The 22,112-nt window shown below is 34.0% G+C and overlaps 1 protein-coding gene across 1 annotated transcript; it reads right to left on the bottom strand.

The window, feature by feature from the left end:
• Positions 1-1,405: 1,405 nt before the first annotated feature.
• Positions 1,406-14,452, bottom strand: LOC139842121 (3-dehydrosphinganine reductase TSC10A-like). Its single transcript, XM_071832295.1, has 3 exons — positions 13,919-14,452; positions 11,688-11,835; positions 1,406-1,725 (listed from the first exon to the last, which is right to left on the bottom strand). Exons 1-3 carry the CDS (start codon positions 14,450-14,452, stop codon positions 1,406-1,408), a joined length of 1,002 nt encoding a protein of 333 aa, XP_071688396.1.
• Positions 14,453-22,112: the final 7,660 nt, after the last annotated feature.

Here is a 22,112-nt window from a genome sequence, read left to right as displayed (position 1 = left end):
ATTTTACTTATATTAGCTTCCATCTTTCACACAAGTCAAATCAAATAATCTAGCTCTTGATACCAATTTGATGGAAAAATAATCACAACGGATAATCTACAAAGCGGAAACAAATCCGTTTGACCAACACTTTTCCGACCCGTATGAAACCGTGAGGATGCTAACAAATAAGTTATACCAAATCCAACCCAAATCAGTCCCCAAATCAGTAGCAAATCAACTAATAACGAATAATCAAGCACACACAATACACGCGAGACTTTTTACGTGGAAAACCCCTCAAAATCGAGAGTAAAAATCACGGGACTCGTAAGCCACTAAAATTCCACTATTATCAACAAGGAAAGCAATACAATAATCCTTCTCTAGATCAACTAGAGGTATACAACATCATCATACTCTTGAACAACAATAATCAACAAGTATATGAAGAAATTAAAGACAAAAGAGTAATAACATCACCCAAAATTCTGCTACTGTTCGACCTGCTGTAACTTGAGCTACAGATCTCTTTAGACGAATTCAACGGTTGAAAACCTTGGCACTGATGTCAGGAAGACACAGCCCAAATTTGATGAAGATCCAACGGTTAGATCTCCGGAGATCGTCTCTTTTCTGTCCTGCTGTCACTGTAGACGAAAATGAAGTTTTTTGACTCTTTTTCTTGATCTCTCAACTCTCTGTAATCTCTCACTCTTGAATACAGCTGCACAATTGATTCAAATAATGCCTAAGACACTTGACCAAGTCAACAAGCATCTTGAGCCTATTTTGTTGGGCTTGGGCTAAGCTTTCCTCATATTTGGAAACTTAAATAAAAAACCCAACAATGTTTGCTACAATCGAAAACCCACTATCCAATTACAAACCCGGCGCAAACGCAAGGGTGAATACACTAGTTAAGAACAAACAGTCATACCAAATTTAAATATGGAAAGTCAAATTTTAATAGCAATATTTATAATGTGATGATATGTACACAACTCTTTTTTTGTTATGTACACAACTAACATGCTTTACAGTGTTGTTCTGTACAATACTGTAAAGCATGTTGGTTGTGTACATAACAAAAACGAGTTGTGTACATATCACTCCCCATATTTATACTTACACAATTAATTTATTTATATATTATATACTTAAACGTACATGTCGTAACTAAATTATAAAGTAGCAGTGTGAATATTTTATATTAAAATCAATGACCAACTAGATACATATATTTAGAAATAGATCCTTTTATTAAATTTTTATTTATCAAATATATGATCTATTATATTAAACACATTCACTATTAAATTCTAGTGGATAATGTCGTAAGTCTATCAGAAAACAACTTCTTTATCTTGGGGTAGTGGTATGACTGTTCACATTTTACATCTCTCATATGACGCCTTTGGTGGAATTAGGTTAGTGTTATTGTAGTTGTACACTCTTTCTGATGTGCACGATGTTTTTCAATGCAGTCGTACCAGGTCCATTGAAAACACAATGATATAATACGCGCGAAACCGGCAAAAATAACCTCGATGAATGCCATAAGGTATGACCTTTGAGGCGAGTAACCCGAAGATATTAAGGATAAGATTAATCCATGCCAATTGCAATGTACATAAAAACAACCAGATTTTATACCATTCAATGTTTTCTTTGCAACCTCGTCAACTTGCATTGCAGTTGAGGACGCAGATATGATGTTTGTCAATTGTGGTCTTCTCTGTTTCTCTGCATTGAAAGTTAAAACACTTATGAGAAAAAATAAGGGTTTATATTTATTATATGTGTCGACATCAAGAGTATTAGCCACGTCAGCAACCTTCAGAGCATAAATATCACTTATAACTTTGATACATATAACTATACAAAGTTAGGTACATACATACATTAATAGATAGAGGCGGCCACCTGCTGGGCTAAAAGTTGCCGACTAGCCTCAATTACTAAATAGTCCACTACGAAACTCAAAATTCTAATATCCTTTAAGGCTATTAAAATTAGATTATTATTTTGTTGTTTAAAGACATTAAAACTAGATATTATTTTCCTTTTATACCCATTATTTACGTTATATATCTTTGGAGACTTAGGAAACACTTTGTAATGCGATCAAGTTCATCGATTTGATTTTATAACATGGAATCAGGCTTTACGTGTTAAGACTTATATGTACCAACGAAGGGTCCGTTGGCCTGACGGTGTAGAGTTAACCCCTCCAACCTTGAGGTTGTGGGTTCAAGCCATCTGGCAGACAATTTTGTATATGTTCGTGAATATTTGTGTGACAAAATTGTTTCGGGAGTCCATCTGGTTTGTACAAAAAAGCTACCCAAGTCCAAAACTATTTTTCAAGCATGGGGAGTCCTCATAGTGTACAAATGTTGTGTGGGGAGTCTAATTCATCAATTACCTTGGTTAATTAACTACACGTGCATAGCATGTGAGGGCATTATTGAAAAACCACCTCTAAAAAAATCATCTGATTCGTATATATCTTGTGGCACCAAGATATAAGATGGTCTTTTTAGATGATCAATTGTGTATTCTTCAATAATTATATACATGGTTTGACATGTATAATCAGGCTTGTGATGAGCTAGTCCATACACAAAACAAGGTTAGGTGTCATTCTTCACTTTTATGGTTTCACAAACCATAAATCAAACCATCAAAATAAATTGTTGATCCAAGGAATGAGGATGCAATGAATACTAGATTTTGCTTTAATCGAAACAAGTTATATGGATTTGGACGAAGAGGATTTTACCACGCTATCACTATGTACATGTCCACATCCTTTCTTTGGATAACGTGGAAGATGACAAAAGAAATACTTATGCGCTAGAACATGAAGAGTAGTTCCAAAAAATTGTTGCCGAAGAGAAAGAATAGCATTTGGTGACGCCAAAAGAAGTTGAAATTGCAAGAAAAATTGCTTGTGAAAAAGGCCTATGAAAAGGAAATTGTGGGAGTTAAAACAATGAAGGAATCCTCGAAAAAACAAGAGATTGTTTACGCACTATTCACTAAAGACAAAACAGTATAGAACTAGTTGGGCGACCTGGCTTTGCGTCGGTTCTTCACAATTGATTAACATTAATTACATAGCTAATTATTGAGAAAGTAATTATTTATCCTTTTTTTTCGTTTTGTCGAGGAAAGACCAAAAATAGTTATGTGATTGATTTGTAATAAGCGTGAAAGTAATTATTCATCATTTTTTGTTTTACTTTTCGTTTTGTCGAGAGAAGAGATCCAAATGCTCAATCAATAAAGTGGGACGTACATCAACGATTGGTACAAACTATTTATATAATATATATGTGTATATATATAATTACAATTAAACAGTTATTAAAAAATGAGTTACGTAGTTAATTTATAATAAGGAAAAAAATTAAACAATAATAAAGTGGAAAATTATGTGATTGATTTAAAAATAATAATAATAATAATAATAATAATAATAATAATAATAATAATAATAATAATAATAATAATAATAATAATAATAATAATAATAATAATGAATAGTTATTAGATAATAAAACTTGTGTGGGCGATTTATAATAAATGAGAAGTTTTATGGTTAAATTATGAAATGTGAAAAGTTTATGGTAAGTTTATAAAAACTATGAAGTTAACTTTTATGAAGATTGTGGTTGAATTATAAAAAATAAAAAGTTTGGAGTAAGTTTGTAAAGTTTATAAACTTCCTTATTCACTTCCCCTATCTCTTTTAGATATATAGATATAACTAGTTGAGCGACTTTGCTTTGCGCCGATTCTTCACTTATAATTAGCATTAATTACATAGCTAATTATTGAGAAAGTAACTATTTATCATTTTTTTTTATTTTACGTTTTGTCGAGGAACAACCCAAAATAGTTATGTGATTGATTTGTAATAAGCGTGAAAGTAATTATTCATCATTTTTTGTTTTTATTTTCGTCTTGTCGATAGAAATGACCTAAATGTTCAATCAATAAAGTGAGACGTACATCAACGATTGGTACAAATCATGGGCGGGTTTATGTAGCGGCAATGGGGGGCGCCCGCCCCCAGTGGATTTGCAATTTTCAGTGTAAAATTTTCAAAATTTTCGACTTTGCCCCTAGTGAATTTTTTTGCCCCAAAACTTACATATTTTGCCGCAAAAATGTTCAAATGTTGTCCAAAAACATCCAAAATTTGCCCTAAAACATTCAAATTTTGCCGAAAAAGCTCCATATTTTGCCCAAAACCTCCATTTTTTGGCCAAAAAATTGCTACGTTTTAAAAAAAATTTTCTATACCGATGAAAGAATATTACGCTTCCGGCACTGGTACAAACTATTTAATAAAATAGGAAAAACCATATATATATATATATATATATATATATATATATATATATATATATATATAACAATAGAACATTTATTAAAAATGAGTTACGTTGTTAATTTGTAATAAAAAAAAAGATAAATAATAATAAAGTAAAAAATTATGTGGTTGAGATAATAATAATAATAATAATAATAATAATAATAATAATAATAATAATAATAATAATAATAATAATAATAATAATAATAATAATAATAATAATAATAATAATAATAAATAGTTATTAGGTAGTAAAAATTGTGTGGTGAATTTATATGAATGAGAAGGTTTATGGGTAAATTATAGAATGTGAAAAGTTTGTAGTAAGTTTATGAAAACTATAAAGTTAAATATTGTAAAGGGTGAGTTAAATTATAAAAAATAAAAAGTGTGTCGTAAATTTGTGAAGCTTGTAGACTTCACTATTCACTTGGTCTATGTCATTTAGATATATAGTATATACATCTCGTATTAGAATCAAATGTTTTTTGAGAGATGGATTTTCCAATAATGCCCTCCCATACTATGCATGTGTAGTTAATTGACCAAAGTATTTGACGTATTGGACTCCTCACGCAACATTTATATACTACGAGGACTCCCCATGTTTAAAAATTAGTTTTGAACTTGAGTAGCTTTTTTTACAAAACGATGTAGTTTCATGTCTATCCAAAATATACCGTATTTAAGATATTATTTCATGTTACAAATAAAATTCATAAGCTTCATCATATCATAAATATTTTACTTGATCTCTCTTTAAATGGTGAATACAATGGTACTGAATAAAAAAATTCAAGTTTAAATGGTTTCGAAGGACAAAAAAGCACAAGGGCTCAACAAGACAAAAATGTAAAGTATTCTGTTTTTTTTTTTCAAAAAAAAAAAAAAAAGACTTTTGCTCCGTTGGTCCCTTGGTTTTACCCCGTTTCGCATGCGGCGTCCTTGGCGTTTTTTTAGCAAACTTGATTCTTTTATTTTAAAAAATGTGCTCGGGCGGTCCCTCTGTCAATTTGCCGTTTAATGTTTTCGTTAAATCTTGATGACATCGCCTATTTTTTACTTGTTTAGAAAATCAATTTAAGACGATATTATTCTCATTTAAGCTAAATTAGGCCACATTCTAATGACCATTTAACGTTTTATGTCTTTGGAGTAGTTAGTGTGATCTTGTAGGCAAAGTGATAAAAAAGAGTTGAAAGACATGAGATCGAAAATAGGATGATGTACGGATAAGGAATGAAGAGAAGTTGAAGACAATAAAAACAGCCTCATTATGTCCATTTAGCTGCTATCTATCATGCTCATCAAAATTCCCTAAATTCGGATCTACAACATAATAGCTGCCAGCTATCAGAACAACCGCCATCCATCATCAAAAACAGTCCCCGACTATCTAAAGGGTTGGCGGCTATCATGTGAAAGAGGTTGAAGATCGAAAAAACCGCCGGGAATTGCACCTAGCCACCGACTAATTTGGAGAACAATCGTCGGCTGTCACTAACAACAGCCGGCTTGAATGGATTTTGAGTTTAAGAGTTTTTCGCCCTAAAAATAGAAGGCTTGACTGCGAAGTTTTGTATTTAGTCTTTCATACACTTTTCAATTTAGTTTATTTAGTTTTTTTCTCATTAGGTTTACTTATAAAGTCTTTAAGGATTCTAATATCCTAACGTTTTGTTCTTCAATTATTTTGAGGTATTTCTTATTTACATTTGGTGTTTACTTTAATGTTTACTTTAGTTCCATTTATGATTCTTTGTTTGATTATCATTATTGTTACTATTATTGCATGATGAGCTAAACTTATTAGTATTCACTTGGTATTAACATGAACATTAGTTAGGATTAATGATTATCTTCAAGATGTTTTTATACCTTGTATGGATTAGAATTCTTATGTTTAAGCAAAGATTCATTGATTATCTAGATATTGTGATAGAATTGTGTGAATACACCTAGTTAATCCGAATACTTACCCCTTACTAGTTTTCTCTGTATCTCAACCTAGAAAGTTATATTTATTATTGAATGCAAACCAGTTGAAAATAATAGATTAACTAGTATACACCTAAGTCTTGGAATCTAGATGGGTTTTACAACACATTATATGTCTTTCTGATATATGAAGTTGGTGATTTGATTAACCTAGTCAAATTAACGCAGATCATATACATCAACCAAATCCATGTTAAGATATTAGTTTACTAGTTGGTCTGACTTAATAGCTAGGTATTTGAACTAAAGTACAAGTCATTTAAACTACATTACTCTTAAAAGATTAATCCATAGCTAAGAGGATTGTGAAAGTCCAAGTGAATACCTTTTTATTATAATTATTTACCTGTGTTATTTGATTGCTTATTTAGTTATTGCTTTAGTTATTAAAACTCCCCAAATAATTGTGACACTTAATTATAACAAAATTTAATTGTCGTACTCTTTTGAAGACGAATTTAACTTGCCAGCTACCTGTTACAACTTTGATTAGGACTCTATCCTATAATGTATGCTGGTAGTTAGATAATTTTGTTTTATAAATTTTAGAGTCAATATACACACATCACTTGATATGTGTGTGAGGATAAATTCGTCCTTTTGCCTTTCATCTTCACCATCATCTTCAACTTCTTCACTAAAGTATCATAAAGCCAACAATACTCACAAATCCTAATTTATTCAATAAAAACTTAAAACAAACCCCAATCAATTTACCAAAACCCCTAAATCAAACTTAACCAAAATCCCTAAAATCAAACTCCATTTTTTTTTCATATTCATATCCTCTATCAACTTCATCCATTATTATCAAATCAAATAATCAAAATCGATTCATAAAAAAAGACAAATGTAACTACATTATCCCCTGATCCAAAAATCTTTCCCAAATCTAAAATTAGAAAAAGAAAAAAAAAAAAAAAAAAAAAAAAAAAAAAAACTAGATTAAATCAAAAGTTAGAAAATAATACCAAATAATACCTAAATTAATACCAGATCTAGATTCGGGGAAGATTAAACTGATGTGGGTTGTATTTCAATTGATTGTTAATGAGGATAGATGAAGATTATGGTGGCGGTTAATTCATGTGCAAGTTATGAAGATAAATCAGGGTTTCAGATGCGTTAAACAGAAGAGACCCATGTTTTGGTTTCAAGAATTAATTTCTTTGAAATGTGAATATTTTGTGTTTGAATTTAATTGAGTGCTTTAAGTGAAGCTGGAATTTGTATATAAAATGGTTTATGAATTTAGGTTGTTTGTTCTGGGTGTGTAAAAAGAAAAGGATCATTCGCTATAATGATTAGGGTTGGAGCTTAAAACGAAAGAAAAAGGGAAACTAAAAAAGGGAGGAGACAATTAAATGACAATATTACCTTACATGCCAAGTTTTTAACGAACCTTTTAAAGGAAATTAGCCGGAGGGACCACTCACACAACATTTGAAAAAATAAAGAGATCAAGTTTGCTAGAAGAATACCGACAGAGCAAAAAAAAAAAAAAAAAAAAAAAAAAGTCAAGGAAAAGACCAACATATTCTATTGTATGTATTTTTTTGAACCACTGATATCCCATGATTAGTCAGGTTTTTTACGTGTCGTTAATCGTAAGGACAATCTGAAATGTATCAGGGGGAGATCCTAATAGTTGAGGCCTAAATCTAACTATCACTTTATATTCATAAAAGGGTAGTAGAAGTAGTATGACCTAGGTTCGTTCATTTAAAGATTTCGTTAGTCATTAGTTGTGGGATTTTTAGTTATAAGATGTTTGCCATTAGCTGAGTGTTAGTGATTAGCACATATGTTGTTTGACCTTAAACTCCTACTAATTTCATAGCATGTCACTAGAGATTTAAGTTTGGTGATTCGGAATGGATTAGCTAATAGTGTACCCTCGACGTTTGTCCAGAACCTAGTGGTATGGATATCAACGCACCCTCTTCGAACTAGGTCATCTAGCCTCTATACAGTCTAACCATTCTTAACGTTAATAGAGGTAATTCAATATAACGCTCAAGCTAAAACGTGATATTGTAATGCGATTTCATAAATAACGATCTTTCTTGAAACTTAAAGGTGACACTACTGGACTTGACAATATCTCTTAATTATTAAAATAGTTATTCAATTGATTTACTAAGATGTGTGTTAATCCTACAGTCTTTTCATCTTTTATTTAGTTTTTTTAAGGTAAGTATTCGGCATCGCATACTCTCATTTGCACGCACGCACGGGCTTTCGGGAGTAAAACCTGAATCACATTGCAGGAACTCGATCTTTAAACCATCTCGAGGAGCAGGCGGACCGGGTTTGAACCTTGAATGGATCCGGGAGAAAAACCCATGGGGTCAATCTAGAGCTTCATCTTTCAGGCAGATTGATTAATAGGATGGGCAGAGCGAGACTCCAAGCCATGACCTAAACCCCAAGCCCCACACACAAGGTGTGGGGATACCATTGAGGCAAGCCTGCAATGCTAATCTTTAAATTAGTTTCTGAAATATTCTATTATGATACATGTTTATAAACTTGCTTTATTATATTAGATCAAGAGACTCTGGAACTTTGGTGAAGGGAGGATACCAAAGATATCTCTTGTCCAAATTCCTGACCATGCTTTATAAAATTAAGTCGTTGGTATAATATAGTTTACTTGTTTCTCTTATTTTATTTACAGTAACATGTGAGTATAAAGTATTTTCATTATCAGCGATACTACTTGCAATGCTTATTTATGTAGAGTTCATAACACTTTGATGGTACTCGCTATAACCGGTTTTCCTCCAAAACCATGGCATTATGTATGTTATAAATCTCACATAATGTTGTATTTAACTCTAGGTTTGACATCAATAGTTACTTCATATCAAGGTTCGCAACTACTTAATAATAAAGTTAAAACCACGTTTTTTTAATTAAAAGTGATTTGGGTTTATAAAGACCATATTTTTCAGAAAGCATAACGCAATATCACATCTCAATATTTATCATAGTAAATAACTATAACTAACTACATCATAACAAACACACAATATAAGTATTTGCTAATCATGTCAATCCTAAACATAACGATAAATAAAATAAAAATTTTAAAATTAAAGATAAAATAAAAGGGAATAAATTGAACGTAAATTATAACGAGTTCGATGTAATACAAAAAGATTGACAAATTCCGACGTACCTCACAAACTCCGTTCCTTAACACGCTTAACTCTTGTTAGTCTATTGGTAATGGCCCATACCTCTTTGTTAGAGGTTGGGAGTTCGATTCACTGGGGCAACATTGCACACAAAGATATCCTTTGATATTGAATGCCACTCAAGGTCGCCTTTCGCACATTGTTGTGGGGGCAACGGGGAGGGGGTTTTAACGTCTATGCCCTCAGATTGGTCTGAGTTTTCTCCAAGACAGCAGTTGGGGCGGGTTATGCAGCTGCTGAAGATGATCGTGTGGGTGGTTAAGTCCCCCTGAGTGATCCCAAACCGCTGCTCAAAAAGCATTATCACTAATTTAGTGATATTTATTTGCTAATCTAGAGAAAGAAAGTTAACTACTAAAAGTAGAAAGAAGATAGTGTGTTAAATGTGGAATTATGTGTTGAAATGAGGTTTGGAGTCTTTTATTTATAGGCTTGAAAGTCTTAAAAATTGCACTTGAGTTCCCTCCTGAAAGTTACAAACTGATTCCTAATATTTTCCTTTTTAGTCACCGGATTTTGTGAGTCAAAATATGTCTGTTCTCGAATTTATGGATAAAAATGAAATTTTGGGTGAGACTCGCCGGATTTGGGAATGTGTGGCCGGATCTGGTACTTGAAGGTACCATATTTAAAAACACTCATCAAATCTGAGGGGTGACAGAGGCAGATTCAAAACCTTCAGCGATTCGGGTATTAATCAAGGTGAACCACCCAGATTTGGATCCGGGTGTAGTTCGGGTGTTGGATTCATCCACAGAGCCCGAATCCAGGTATGTGCATACTGGATCCGGGTGCGTCTACCGGATTGGGGTTCGTTTCTTTAATCGTTCACTGTTTTTGTTCTGGTTTCTTCGTTATAACTACGTTTTCTTCAATTCTTGCGCCATCGTCTTTGTTTGTTTTTTTTTTTAAGATTTTCAAAATAAACTTATAAAAACTTATATTAGTACAATTATATATTATTCATTGGTTTAAATAGGAGAGATAACGGGAGTAAAAACATGTCTTTTTTACACGTTATCAACAGCCGATTGTAGTCAATGACGGGCGCATTATATATGTACCAATCAGGAAAGCACATACTTGAATACGCCACCCACCCGATCATCTACACGTACACACGTTCCAGAGTAAATTCATCAACTCAAATAATAGTATTATACCAAACATGTAACCTCATACTTGAATATTGCGAGTGAAGGTAAAACCCTTGACGGGATTCAAACCTGGGTCACCCGCAGAAAGAGCACAAGATTCAAAATCGCTTCGTACCACTCAAGAAAGCACATGGGTTGTTATTGTATGTATTAGATATTGTTTTTATTGACATGACAACGTAAATATATGCCGCATGAGATATAAGGTAAAACCTTATATAGATGATCATACGAAGATAAAAAAATCTACTAAAAAGCGTACATCACTAGTTCACTACAAGAGTATGGTTTTACAGACAACAGGCGTTGCCACTAAAAATCCAAATTGTCGCCATTGATAATAAAAAGTGGCGACAATTACTTCGCAATCAAGTCGCCGCTATAAACCCGTCGTTTTTTTCTTTAGCAACGCCCTTTTGCGGCGATGGTTTGTACGCCCAACTTTTTATTTAAAAAATGACAAAACAAAGTAAAACAAAGCTTAGCGGCGACAATTTGTCACCAAAAAAGCCACCAAAGTCATTTTTCATGTAGTGTGTTCCAGGGGCGGATTTATGTGGGGCCGAGGGGCGCCCGCGCCCAGTGGCTTTCCAATTTTCAGCGTAAAAATTTTCGATTTTTCGACTTTGCCCTCGGTGGATTTTTTTCCCCAAAACCTATATATTTTGCCCCAAAACTTTCAAATTTTGCCCCAAAACCTCCATTTTTTGCCCCAAAACCTCCATTTTTTGCCCTAACACTTCCATATTTTGGCCAAAAAATTGCTAGGGTTTTAATTTTTTCTTTTGCCCCCGGTGAAAAAAAAAAATCATGCATCTGCCACCGGTGTGTTGCACAACTGAAATAGTCTGTAATACAAACACTTTCACCCTAATGAAAGTTGCAAATTTAAATACGCTCCAATAATTAGACCCTAAGAAGAAGAAGAAAAGGAGAGAAGAGATAAAGGTAAGAAGCTTGAACCTTTGGTTAAAGTATCTGTATTTGTTTCTGGGGGGAATATAAGTGAAACATGAATGTCATCAGCAATAACCTCTTGTTGCAAAGCTTCTGCTAAACCCCTTAGGCCAAACTTACTAGCTGAATATGATGTAGAACCATATATTCCCACCTAACCACATGCAAGAACACGTGGGAGAAAAAGATTACTTAATAAGAGTACTATATATATATAAAAGACTATAATTCTAGTTTATAGCAACTCATTTCAAATGTAATGCATTGCAAGTTTTTACTTTAATTTTGATTAAATTTCATGACAATGTACCAGTATAGAAGATTTCCTAGTTGAGATAAGTAATAACGAATTCTTCAAAATTAAGTGATTATAAGCTCACTTTTTGCATAAAGAAATTGTTTAAAGTAAGAAACTATCATTTTATTTTTGTACTTTTTTTTTGGAGAAGCAAAACGCTAAACTAATTTGATTTACATAATATAATACTCCGTATATAATATATGTATATTATATTATAATATACTTAAAGCTCACAACTAACCCAATATCCCTCAAGTTTTTAGCCATTTATTTTAGTTACTGTGTTATCTAGAAACTTTTCCATAATTATATTATTTTTTCTAGATTTTATGTAAATGAACGTCTTTTTTAGATTAAAAATGAACATACAGTTTGGTTTTTTAGATAATCATAATTGTTTTTTTCCTTGGTTAAAACTCACATATTCACACATGTACAGTCACTGCAAATATTTATATGTTTTCGAACAAAACTACAACTCACAACCTAACGTAAGGATGGCAATGGGCATGAAAAAACCCGTGACCCGCGGATACCCGATCCGTGATGGGCGGGTAAAATCATTAAATCTTACCCGCAGGCACGGGTACGGGTAACAATTTATACCCGCCGACGGGTCGCGGGCGGGTCGCGGGTAAAACCCGATCCGTGAATACATGAGACTTTTCTTAATTTACCCATTAATTAATACTCACAATTATTAAATTTAAAAGCTAATTTACTAGTATTTGAATAATGCTTAAAAATATAATATTACATACAAGTAAAAAACTTAATTTTGACGTCATTATACATATAGCTTGTACATATCGTTTTATAATTAATAAAATTATTTGAATTTTCTTATTAAAAGTTGCATATTATTATTACCCGCGGGTTACCCGCGGGTCACGGGTATCCGCGAGTCACGGGCATGAGCGAAAAGTTTTTACCCGTGGGCGGGTAACGAGTCTCAATGTGTAAAAAAGAAACCCGATGGGCTGGTCGCGGGTATATAGAATCCGTACTCGTTACCCGCGGGCGCCTTCCCTACTAACGCTTAGGCCAGTTTCATATTGTTAATTAAGCAAAACTTTTCTGAAATATAATAAAAATAAGCTCTGTTATATCTTTGATATAATCATGTGTTAGACGTTTTATGATCTTAGATACAATCGTACAACTTTGTCTAGAGACGGAATCACTAGAGAAAGCTTTTAATTGGATAAACCTAGTTCGCGGGATCAAATAAATCAAACCTAGACCTAAGGAATAGATTAAACATTTAGACCGATGCCTAGAAGCTGATATTCGTATTGGGGACTTCAAGAACAACTTGGAGCACAGAGAACACTCTATGGTTTTTTATATGTGTGTACCTTTTTGAATGAAACTTGTAACTCTTATTTATATATTGTCAACTGTTTGTAGGCCAAACACATTGTGTTTGTCGTGCGACAGACTTACACTGTCGTGAGAGTGACATCTGTTTATATTTTTTCACCGACTTAACTCTATTGTGCGATAGAGTCCTTCTATCGTGCGACAGACTATGTCTGTCGTGCAATAGACAACTCAGTTTAACTTTGGATTGAATATTAATGTTCTCGTTAGACAACTCAGTTTAACTTTGGATTAAACATTAAGGATCTCGTTACCAAAACAATAAACAATTATATCTAAACATTCATATATAATTACTTAAGTAACGTAAATATAAACCAATATCCAAATATCCATTGTTCGATTACAATATCTTTTATGACCAAATGACTAAGTTAAACATACAAAACGATTAGAAGTAGGGATTTCCATTTTATATGCACTAACATCATGTCTTATCTTTGAAATATTTCCATTTAATTTCCTTATTTCCTTTACATGTAAACTTTGATTTCAAGTGATAATCACTTAACAAGAACATAAGAAATATATTTCGAGTTATACAGCAAAGTACCTGGCCGGCCTGAGAAGACATAAACGAAATAGAAACCGGCTTTCGATCACTACGATTCCTCATTCCAGGCAACACAACTTTAACCAAATTAAACGTCCCAATCAAATTAACATCAATCATTCTCTTAACTACTTCAATATCCTGATTCTCAAGCTCATGACAAACAAACACACCTTGATTACAAACCAAAACATCAATCATACCCACACTTTCAACTGCATTCTTAACAGCTTCAAAGTCGCAAACGTCAGCACTTACAATATCAACATCAATACCAGTAGATGAACGAATTGAAGTTTTAGCTTCTCGTAAATTTTCTAGGTTACGAGCTAATATAGTGACATGTGCACCTTCGGCTGCAGCTTGGCGAGCTAGAGCTAAGCCAATGCCGGTGGACCCACCAGTGATGAGAACGCGACGTGATTTGATTGGGATTTTGATTGGGTGGGGACGGACGATGAGTTTAAGGATGATGAGGAGGATGATTGAGGGGAGAACAAGAAGAGCAAGAAATGATAACTTGGAGTATGCCATACATACGGTTGTTAAAAGTGACAACTATGGGATTGAGACTTTAAAGAGATCACATGTCATCGTATTGCCAAACTTTCTACCAAAACCTAGAAGTCTAAAGTTTTTTTTTTTTTTAATCAACGACGACCGTTTTTTATATGATGCTTGTCATTTTGTTACTCGTCACATCAGTTATAATTGTGCTTACGTGCGACAACTTAATAGTTGAACCGTTCAACAATCTTTGTTGAATTATTCAGAGTTGAAAAACTATGTTAACTATTCGATGTTTCCATTTCTTTTAATATCTTTCTTTAATTATATTCATAACACTTTTCAAAAAATTATATTCATTTATTTATTCATTTAAAAAATTAATACATTAATTTTACATCATTTATAGAATTCATTCAGAATAATAATTAAACAGGTGTCGTTCAGAATCAAGTTCAATGAAAACTTTTTGAACCATTCAGATTTTGAATCATCCAACACTTAATAATTATGTTTATCAAACGCATCCTTAATTACTTACTTAAACTGGATCATAGAATGCTAGTTAGTTTCAGCGGAATAATAATGTTTTAATACAAATTCAAATACTCACTATCCACGTACACTCTAAGAGCACAAGGTGTTCATGTCCATTTTTCAGCGTCCATTTCAAGGTCACAAGTAAATCTAGAATATGACTTTCAATGACATGAGTGGAGGTGTCCACAGTGTTCATTTCAGTATCCATTTCATTGTCCATTTTTATATTTTAATAAAAAAAATTACTATTAATTACTATTTTTTATTAAAATAAACTTCATAAAATAAAATACTGAGCTAAAATTCATAAAAAAAAAATTACATTTATCCATAAAATAAACTAAATTACTAAATAAAATTCATAAAATTACCTTAATTCTCGAATAGATCATAAATGTTCAACCAAATTGGATCGTATGTCTTTGTACACGATCTATCACGTAGCTCCCTTGTTCTCCGATTACGAGTGATGTGCAAAACGTGGTATATGAATTATCGTATGAAATAGTATGGAAAAATACCGATTAGAGATTGCTACACACTAACGGGCAGTGTACCCGATCGTGTAGTAGTATAGTAAATGGTAAAATCCGTGTATCGTTCCAAGGACAGTATCTAAATCAAATTAGGATTATAGACTAAATTGTGATTATCTAAGAAAATTACAAGTACAAGATATATTTTGGTTTGCCCTTTTACGATAGGCGAATCAAGTGATGAATGAGATTAAAAAGACAATATTTTTGGTATTTTTAGTTTATGAAAACAGAAAGATAGTTTTGAATTCAAATTAAAGAAATATGCTCATCTAATTTTTTACCCTTAATGTTGAATGTTATTTAGGATTAAGATCGCATTGATTGGTTATGCACGAGAACTAATTAATTGGTTCACCAAGAGTAGTCTTGCGCAAACACTCAAACGGGATTACATGATGCAAGTGATGTTCTTATCATCTAAGACCTCCTATTTGTAATCAACTAATTCAACTAGTTTGAAGACTTGAAGAATGATCAAGTCAATGGTGTGTTGTACATGATCCACTCCTATATCAACTAAAGGTTTAACTTAGTTCATTCCCTTGGTCCGGTTAAATGCTCAATTCACCCAACCCAAATAATTAACTAAGTGTTATAATAAGATCCCTATAAACGTCACTAGATAAGGCAAATCACTAACACATGTTAATTGATGTAACTAGGTAGTTGAAAGTGTGTATAATAGATTTTAAGAAATTGGTCATTCTCCTAGACAATTACACATACTAATTAAGCTATTCCAAAGTATCTACAAGAGTCGTTCTTACATTCTTATGTAAATTAACCATTTGAACTCAACTTATCTTTTTTAGTAAAAGACGGATAAACACATGTCACTAGGTGTAAATCAATACATTAACTTAACAAGATGATGTTTCTTAATCAAATGAACATATCAACTAGTTGAATCGAAAGGATTAAACTTAACAAAAATGGTTCTTGTATTCAAACATCAAACTATCGTGCATAATTACAATCAATCAATAGTAAACATTCAACATCTCGGTTATTTATCTAGATGAACATAAAATGGACTAGTCAACAATCATGCTTGAAAACTTAAACATAACAGTAACAAAGATAGAATTCATTGTAAATACAAGATTAACCTTTTAGGAGTAATCTTAGATGAAGCTCTTGAATGATTTTGGATTCTTCAATGATTTGAGTGCTTAGATGCACTTTGATAAGCCTAGGAACTGCTTTGAATCGTATGTTTTCGTCTCTGAGCAGAAAGGAAACTGGTACCCCTCAAATGAAACTGGAAATGGAATTAAATAAGCTGAAAAGTTGGTGAAAAAGCACTGTGCGCGGCGCGCACAGTAAGGGTGCGCTGAGCGAACTCTCACCTACTTCGCTTTTTACTTTACAGCTCGACTACGCATGTTCAAATCTGCTTTTCTGTTAAAAGTGCGTGAATGGGTGCGCTGAGCGCACTACTGTGCGCGGCGCGCACCACCTAAATGTGCGCTTGGCGCACTTTGGTTTTGGCCAAGAAATCCTTTGATCAAATTTATGCAATGTGCGCTGAGCGCACATTTTGGGGTGCGCTGAGCGCACTCTTTTGTCTTTGGGTTTCTGGTCTCGTTTTTGATCTCTGAGCTGTTACCATACAATATCTTCATATTTCTTCAAGTTTACAATGATTCTAGACTATATTACAATACTATGAAATACAAACGGAATTACAATGTTTACATATGAAATAAATAACAATAGGACGCGATATTACGACTAAAGATATGACTAATTTGAGTAATATCAAAATCCCCCATACTTAACTCTTGCTTGTCCTCAAGCAAGTCTTGTTCTAATCATTCATATACAAAACACAAACAACAATGAATCACACGCATTATTCGAGGTACAATTTACACAAATCACACGAATCATGCAAAACACACACAAACTCACGCTATATGAAACCCATAAAACACAAATGGAATACATACTCACACGATATAGTACACAAGTTTACACCATTGGAATACACACTCGTTTAGGTACACACACAATTTATGAAACACACGCACACATTTGGATTATTTGGGAGAGACGAACTTTGGTGAAAGTTCTTTTTAAAAGTTTGGATCCTTAGGGAAAATTGGATCTTTGAGAAAACGTTTTAAGATTTTGAAAATGTCAATGCTAGTTTTTAAACTAGACACGTTTTCCGATTTTAACCTCAAATTCCGGTTGAGGGTAACTGAAAACCGAAGTCTCAGTCGGCGATTAGCAAGCTGTCCGCCCCCATGATTGTAGTATCATGGAACTCTTAACCGGGCGCCCAAAAAAATGGTTTTACACAATATAGTTCATAAAATAGCATAAGTTTTAAAAGAAACTTATATCGTGTCCAAATATCATCGGTGAACCATGAGTTTGCACACCTCAATTTGTTATGGCATATGTATGTTGACCGCGGTCAAACATAGATGCGGTTGATCTTTACGGAGATCATCCATCTGGGGATTAGATTCATTAGACTTAAAAGCTAATTTGCAATGTGCCCCCCATTGTACGAGACAGATCCATCTCATGGTTAGGATAAGTCTGGCCACCAAAAACCCTGTTTGATGCTGAGGTGAGGTGAATTTCCAGCCGATGATAGAGATGACTTTTCAAGTTTGTTCGTCAACCTACAGCTGTTCTGGATTACATCTTCTAACATAAGTTAGCAAGTGTGTCATCCCTTTCGTTCAGTGACTTTTATTTCTTTTATTTCCAAGTCAAAAGTACTTTAATCGTTTTAACTTTGCAAAAATTTGTGATAATAATTCGAAAAGATTAGGAACATCCCCCACATTTGGCTTTTTCGCTAATACTTTTAGTTCTAAAATTAAATTTTTTTTCATAAAATGCGACAATAAGCCAAGTTGTATTGCATATCCGAGAGAATTACCCCCTCCCCCACACTTAAGATTAAGTAAGGCCCTCATTACTTAAAATCAGAAATAATTTAAAAATTCGCGAGGGCATTAGTGTGAAAAGAGTTCGAAAAACCTTGGCATAAAGCCGGAGATCGTGAAATGTAGGTGAGCGATGGCGCTGAACTTAATGCCAGCATCACTAAACCTTAACAATAAGAAATAAACAAACACACAAAACATAATAGATAAAAGTGGTGTATGTAACACAACCACCACAAATGTCAAGCGTACAACATAAATATTCTAATTATTACACACCATTGTCTTAAAAGAAACAATTCTGAAAAATTACCAAATGTTACCAAATATTACCAAATAGGGCACATGAGCCCTCTAAGTGTCACCGAAGAAGTTACCAAAAGGCCAGTCGGAGTAGGTTCCCGAACCATCATTCCTAGGTCTTCCCTGCGGGTATTGCTCCTCAAAGCGTCTTTGAGCATCTTGCATGGCCACCCGTTCCTCATATAACGGAGGACTCGGAATTCGGTTTGGGGTGTTGTAGTAGGTCGGATGTTGGTAGGAAGTAGCATAATATTCTTGTGGGTTTTGCATATATAAAACAACATTATGGCGAAGCCAATCGCCCCTGTAATTCCCCCACCTTTGGTCATACCTTACCACCCTATTATGCTCGCGTTGTTCTTCATGATATTGGTTAAAATGTTGCCTTTGTTCCTCATTTTGGTTATCCCTGTGTTGATAACCTACCCTCATATCATGAAAACCGAAAATCACTTCCTCCAACTCTTCTTCCCTTGACCTTTGTGTCCGCCTACGCCTTCGCTTTTGAGCTTGTGGTAACTCTTCTTCAGTTTCAGGTTCTTCCATGTGAACCTCTCCCTCCACATCATCTCTTCCAACACCACTACCACCCGCTTCATGATCATGGGCACGTGGTGGTTCGTTTACCCTCGGGATAAATGGAATAAGCCTTTGATGATTGTTGTAGCTAAAAAATTCTGCATTCAGAAAATAAGTCTTGCTTAAAGGCTTCATCGTTGTACTGTTTGGAATCAACCGAGAGAAATCGACACCAAAATGCCTGGCAATTTGGGTGATGTAATGCCCACCAACAATCTGATTCAACCCTCTATCTCCCTGTGAGTTGTCAAGATAATCCGCCAAAGTAGATGGAATGTCGACACTACTTTGGTTGTAGATTTTGTCTACAAGAAAAACATCTTGACGTGTTACCTTATTTGTGCCATGTTTTCTTGCATTAAACGTACATGCAAATAGTCGATGAAGCATTCTTTTGTCTTTATCATTTATATCGGTGAACTTGCTTTGGCTAGAGGAGAATTGAGTGTCACTCATATCGTTCCAAAATGGGTGTGGATCATAAGAATCGTCATAATACTAGGCTGACCGTAAGTAAGCATTGAGTTGGGCATCATCTAGCTCGATATACAAATCAATTAGTCGGGCAAACTCAATTTGACTAAGTGCCAGATCGATTCCACCTAAACGAAATCTCATGAAGTTTTGATTTGTTGGGTCCATAATGAGATCAAAACGTAAAGATGCTATGAATTTTTTGCATAATTCCGGGTATATGACATCATTGAATCCCATAATTCTTTCCCATGCCCTGATTGTTATTAGCCTGCCAGTTAAAAGCCGGTATTTAACCTCCAACATTCTCGACACTCTATCATATTCCCTTGCTTCAACCAATGGAGCCGGGTCAAAATACCAAGTGGCATCACATGTTTTGTTCGCTACCCAATTATTCACTTGCGTAATCCGGGTGATCCCGGACATAAGCTAACCAAACCCTTGGATCATTTTGATCCGGTGATGCTTCGGGTGAAGATTGTCGTTCATTTGGTGGATAATTTTGTTCATCCGAAGAATCTTGTTCTTCTCGGTATCGGTGGGAAGGTTCTTCTTGTTGTTGACTTGCCCTTGATCTAAAGTTGTACTGCACACATAAAACATACAGCAAAACAAAAGAGGCGCATAGACAATAGTATGCATTACTGTGAGTTCATCATAAATCAAGTATATGTTCAAAAATACATATAGCACATAATCATGTTAATCATTCATGTAAACATTTTCTCAAAAAATCCAAGATTAACATAACAAATCTAGCGTTTTAGAAACCAAAATTGAACATGAACCTCATATCATTCTCATCCCCCAAACTACCACATTAGATACAAAGTAATGGAAACTTAACAATTGTCAAGTATTTATATCAATTAAGAACCAAAATATGTTAGATTTCCAAAACATTAACCATGTCATGCTCAAAATGTGATACATACTTATGAAGTACACAAATTATCTCAAACATTCACAAACACTTTGCTAGGAACCAAATTTAACCAAATTCAAAGCCAAAATTCGGATTTAAATTTTACATAAACCCTAGAATCATAAATATACCCTAAAAACACAATGTAATATGATTTTAAGGCATACAAGGCAATTATAACAACCTAAAGAATGTTAATGTATAGAACAATTATCAATTCAAGAAAACCCACATAAATTTCTTAAGCAATTCAAAAAATTAAGTATGAAATCGAAGTATTGGAAAGAAAGATAAGAGGAATCATATGAACATACCCTAGGCATCTTGATTTAGGCTTTGATTTGAGAAGAATTGGTTAAAATTGGAAGGATTGAAATTAGGGTTTGGAGTGTTTTAGAGTGAAAGAGAGAAGGATCTGCAATTTTGGGTGAGGAGTGAGTGAAAAACGAGTGTGTGGTTGTAAAGAGGAGATAAAATCGTGGGTCCCACAAAAATTTGAAGCTGATCCGACCAAGATTTAAGAGTGCGCCAAGCGCACATTTTTGGGTGCGTGGCGCGCACTAACGATCTGAGCTAAAAAACCTTCTGACCCAGTTTTTACAAAGTGCGTTGAGCGCACATCTTAGGGGTGCGCGGCGCGCACAGTGGTTTTCAGCTATTTTTTCGCGTTTGGTCAGTACAGTGAGGTTGGTAACAGATTGGTGAACGTAATGGCATTCAACAAAAATTAAAATCACTCAAAATCATATAATTCACACAAAAACCTATTTTTAACATTTGTGAAGGTTTTAAAAACACGAGTCGCTTCACCCGACTCTTCCCCCAAATTTAGGTAGCTTTGGGGTTGAAAATGAGTTTTACCTCATCTTCAATGTTCATGGGTCCGTCAACATATAGTTTGACCCTGTGTCCGTTTACCTTAAACGTATCACCCTTCGCATTCCGTAATTCCACCGTTCCATACGGAAAAACTTTGTTAACAACAAATGGTCCCATCCATCGGGACTTGAGTTTTCCAGGGAAAAGTTTAAATCGTGAGTTGAATAACAAAACACGATCACCTTCTTTAAAATCTTTCGGATTCTTAACACGGTTATCGTGCCAAACTTTGGTCTTTTCCTTGTATATGAGCGAGTTTTCATAGGCGTTATGTCTCAACTCATCCAACTCATTTAGTTGGTTTAAACGAAGGTTTCCCGCATCTTCAAGATCGAGATTACAAGTCTTAAGAGCCCAATGTGATTTGTGCTCTATCTCCAAAGGGAGATGACATGCCTTCTCATAGACTAGACGGTAAGGTGTGGTTCCAATAGGAGTTTTGTAGGCGGTTCTAAATGCCCACAAAGTATCATCAAGCTTCGTTGACCACACCTTAGGATTGGATCCAACCGTTTTCTCAAGGATCCTTTTAAGTG

The sequence above is a fragment of the Rutidosis leptorrhynchoides genome, chromosome 4 (assembly GCF_046630445.1).
Source record: "Rutidosis leptorrhynchoides isolate AG116_Rl617_1_P2 chromosome 4, CSIRO_AGI_Rlap_v1, whole genome shotgun sequence".
NCBI classification, from domain to species: Eukaryota; Viridiplantae; Streptophyta; class Magnoliopsida; order Asterales; family Asteraceae; genus Rutidosis; species Rutidosis leptorrhynchoides.
The sequence above is the reverse complement of the archived record's forward strand: the minus strand, read 5'-3'. Positions and strand labels throughout refer to the sequence as shown.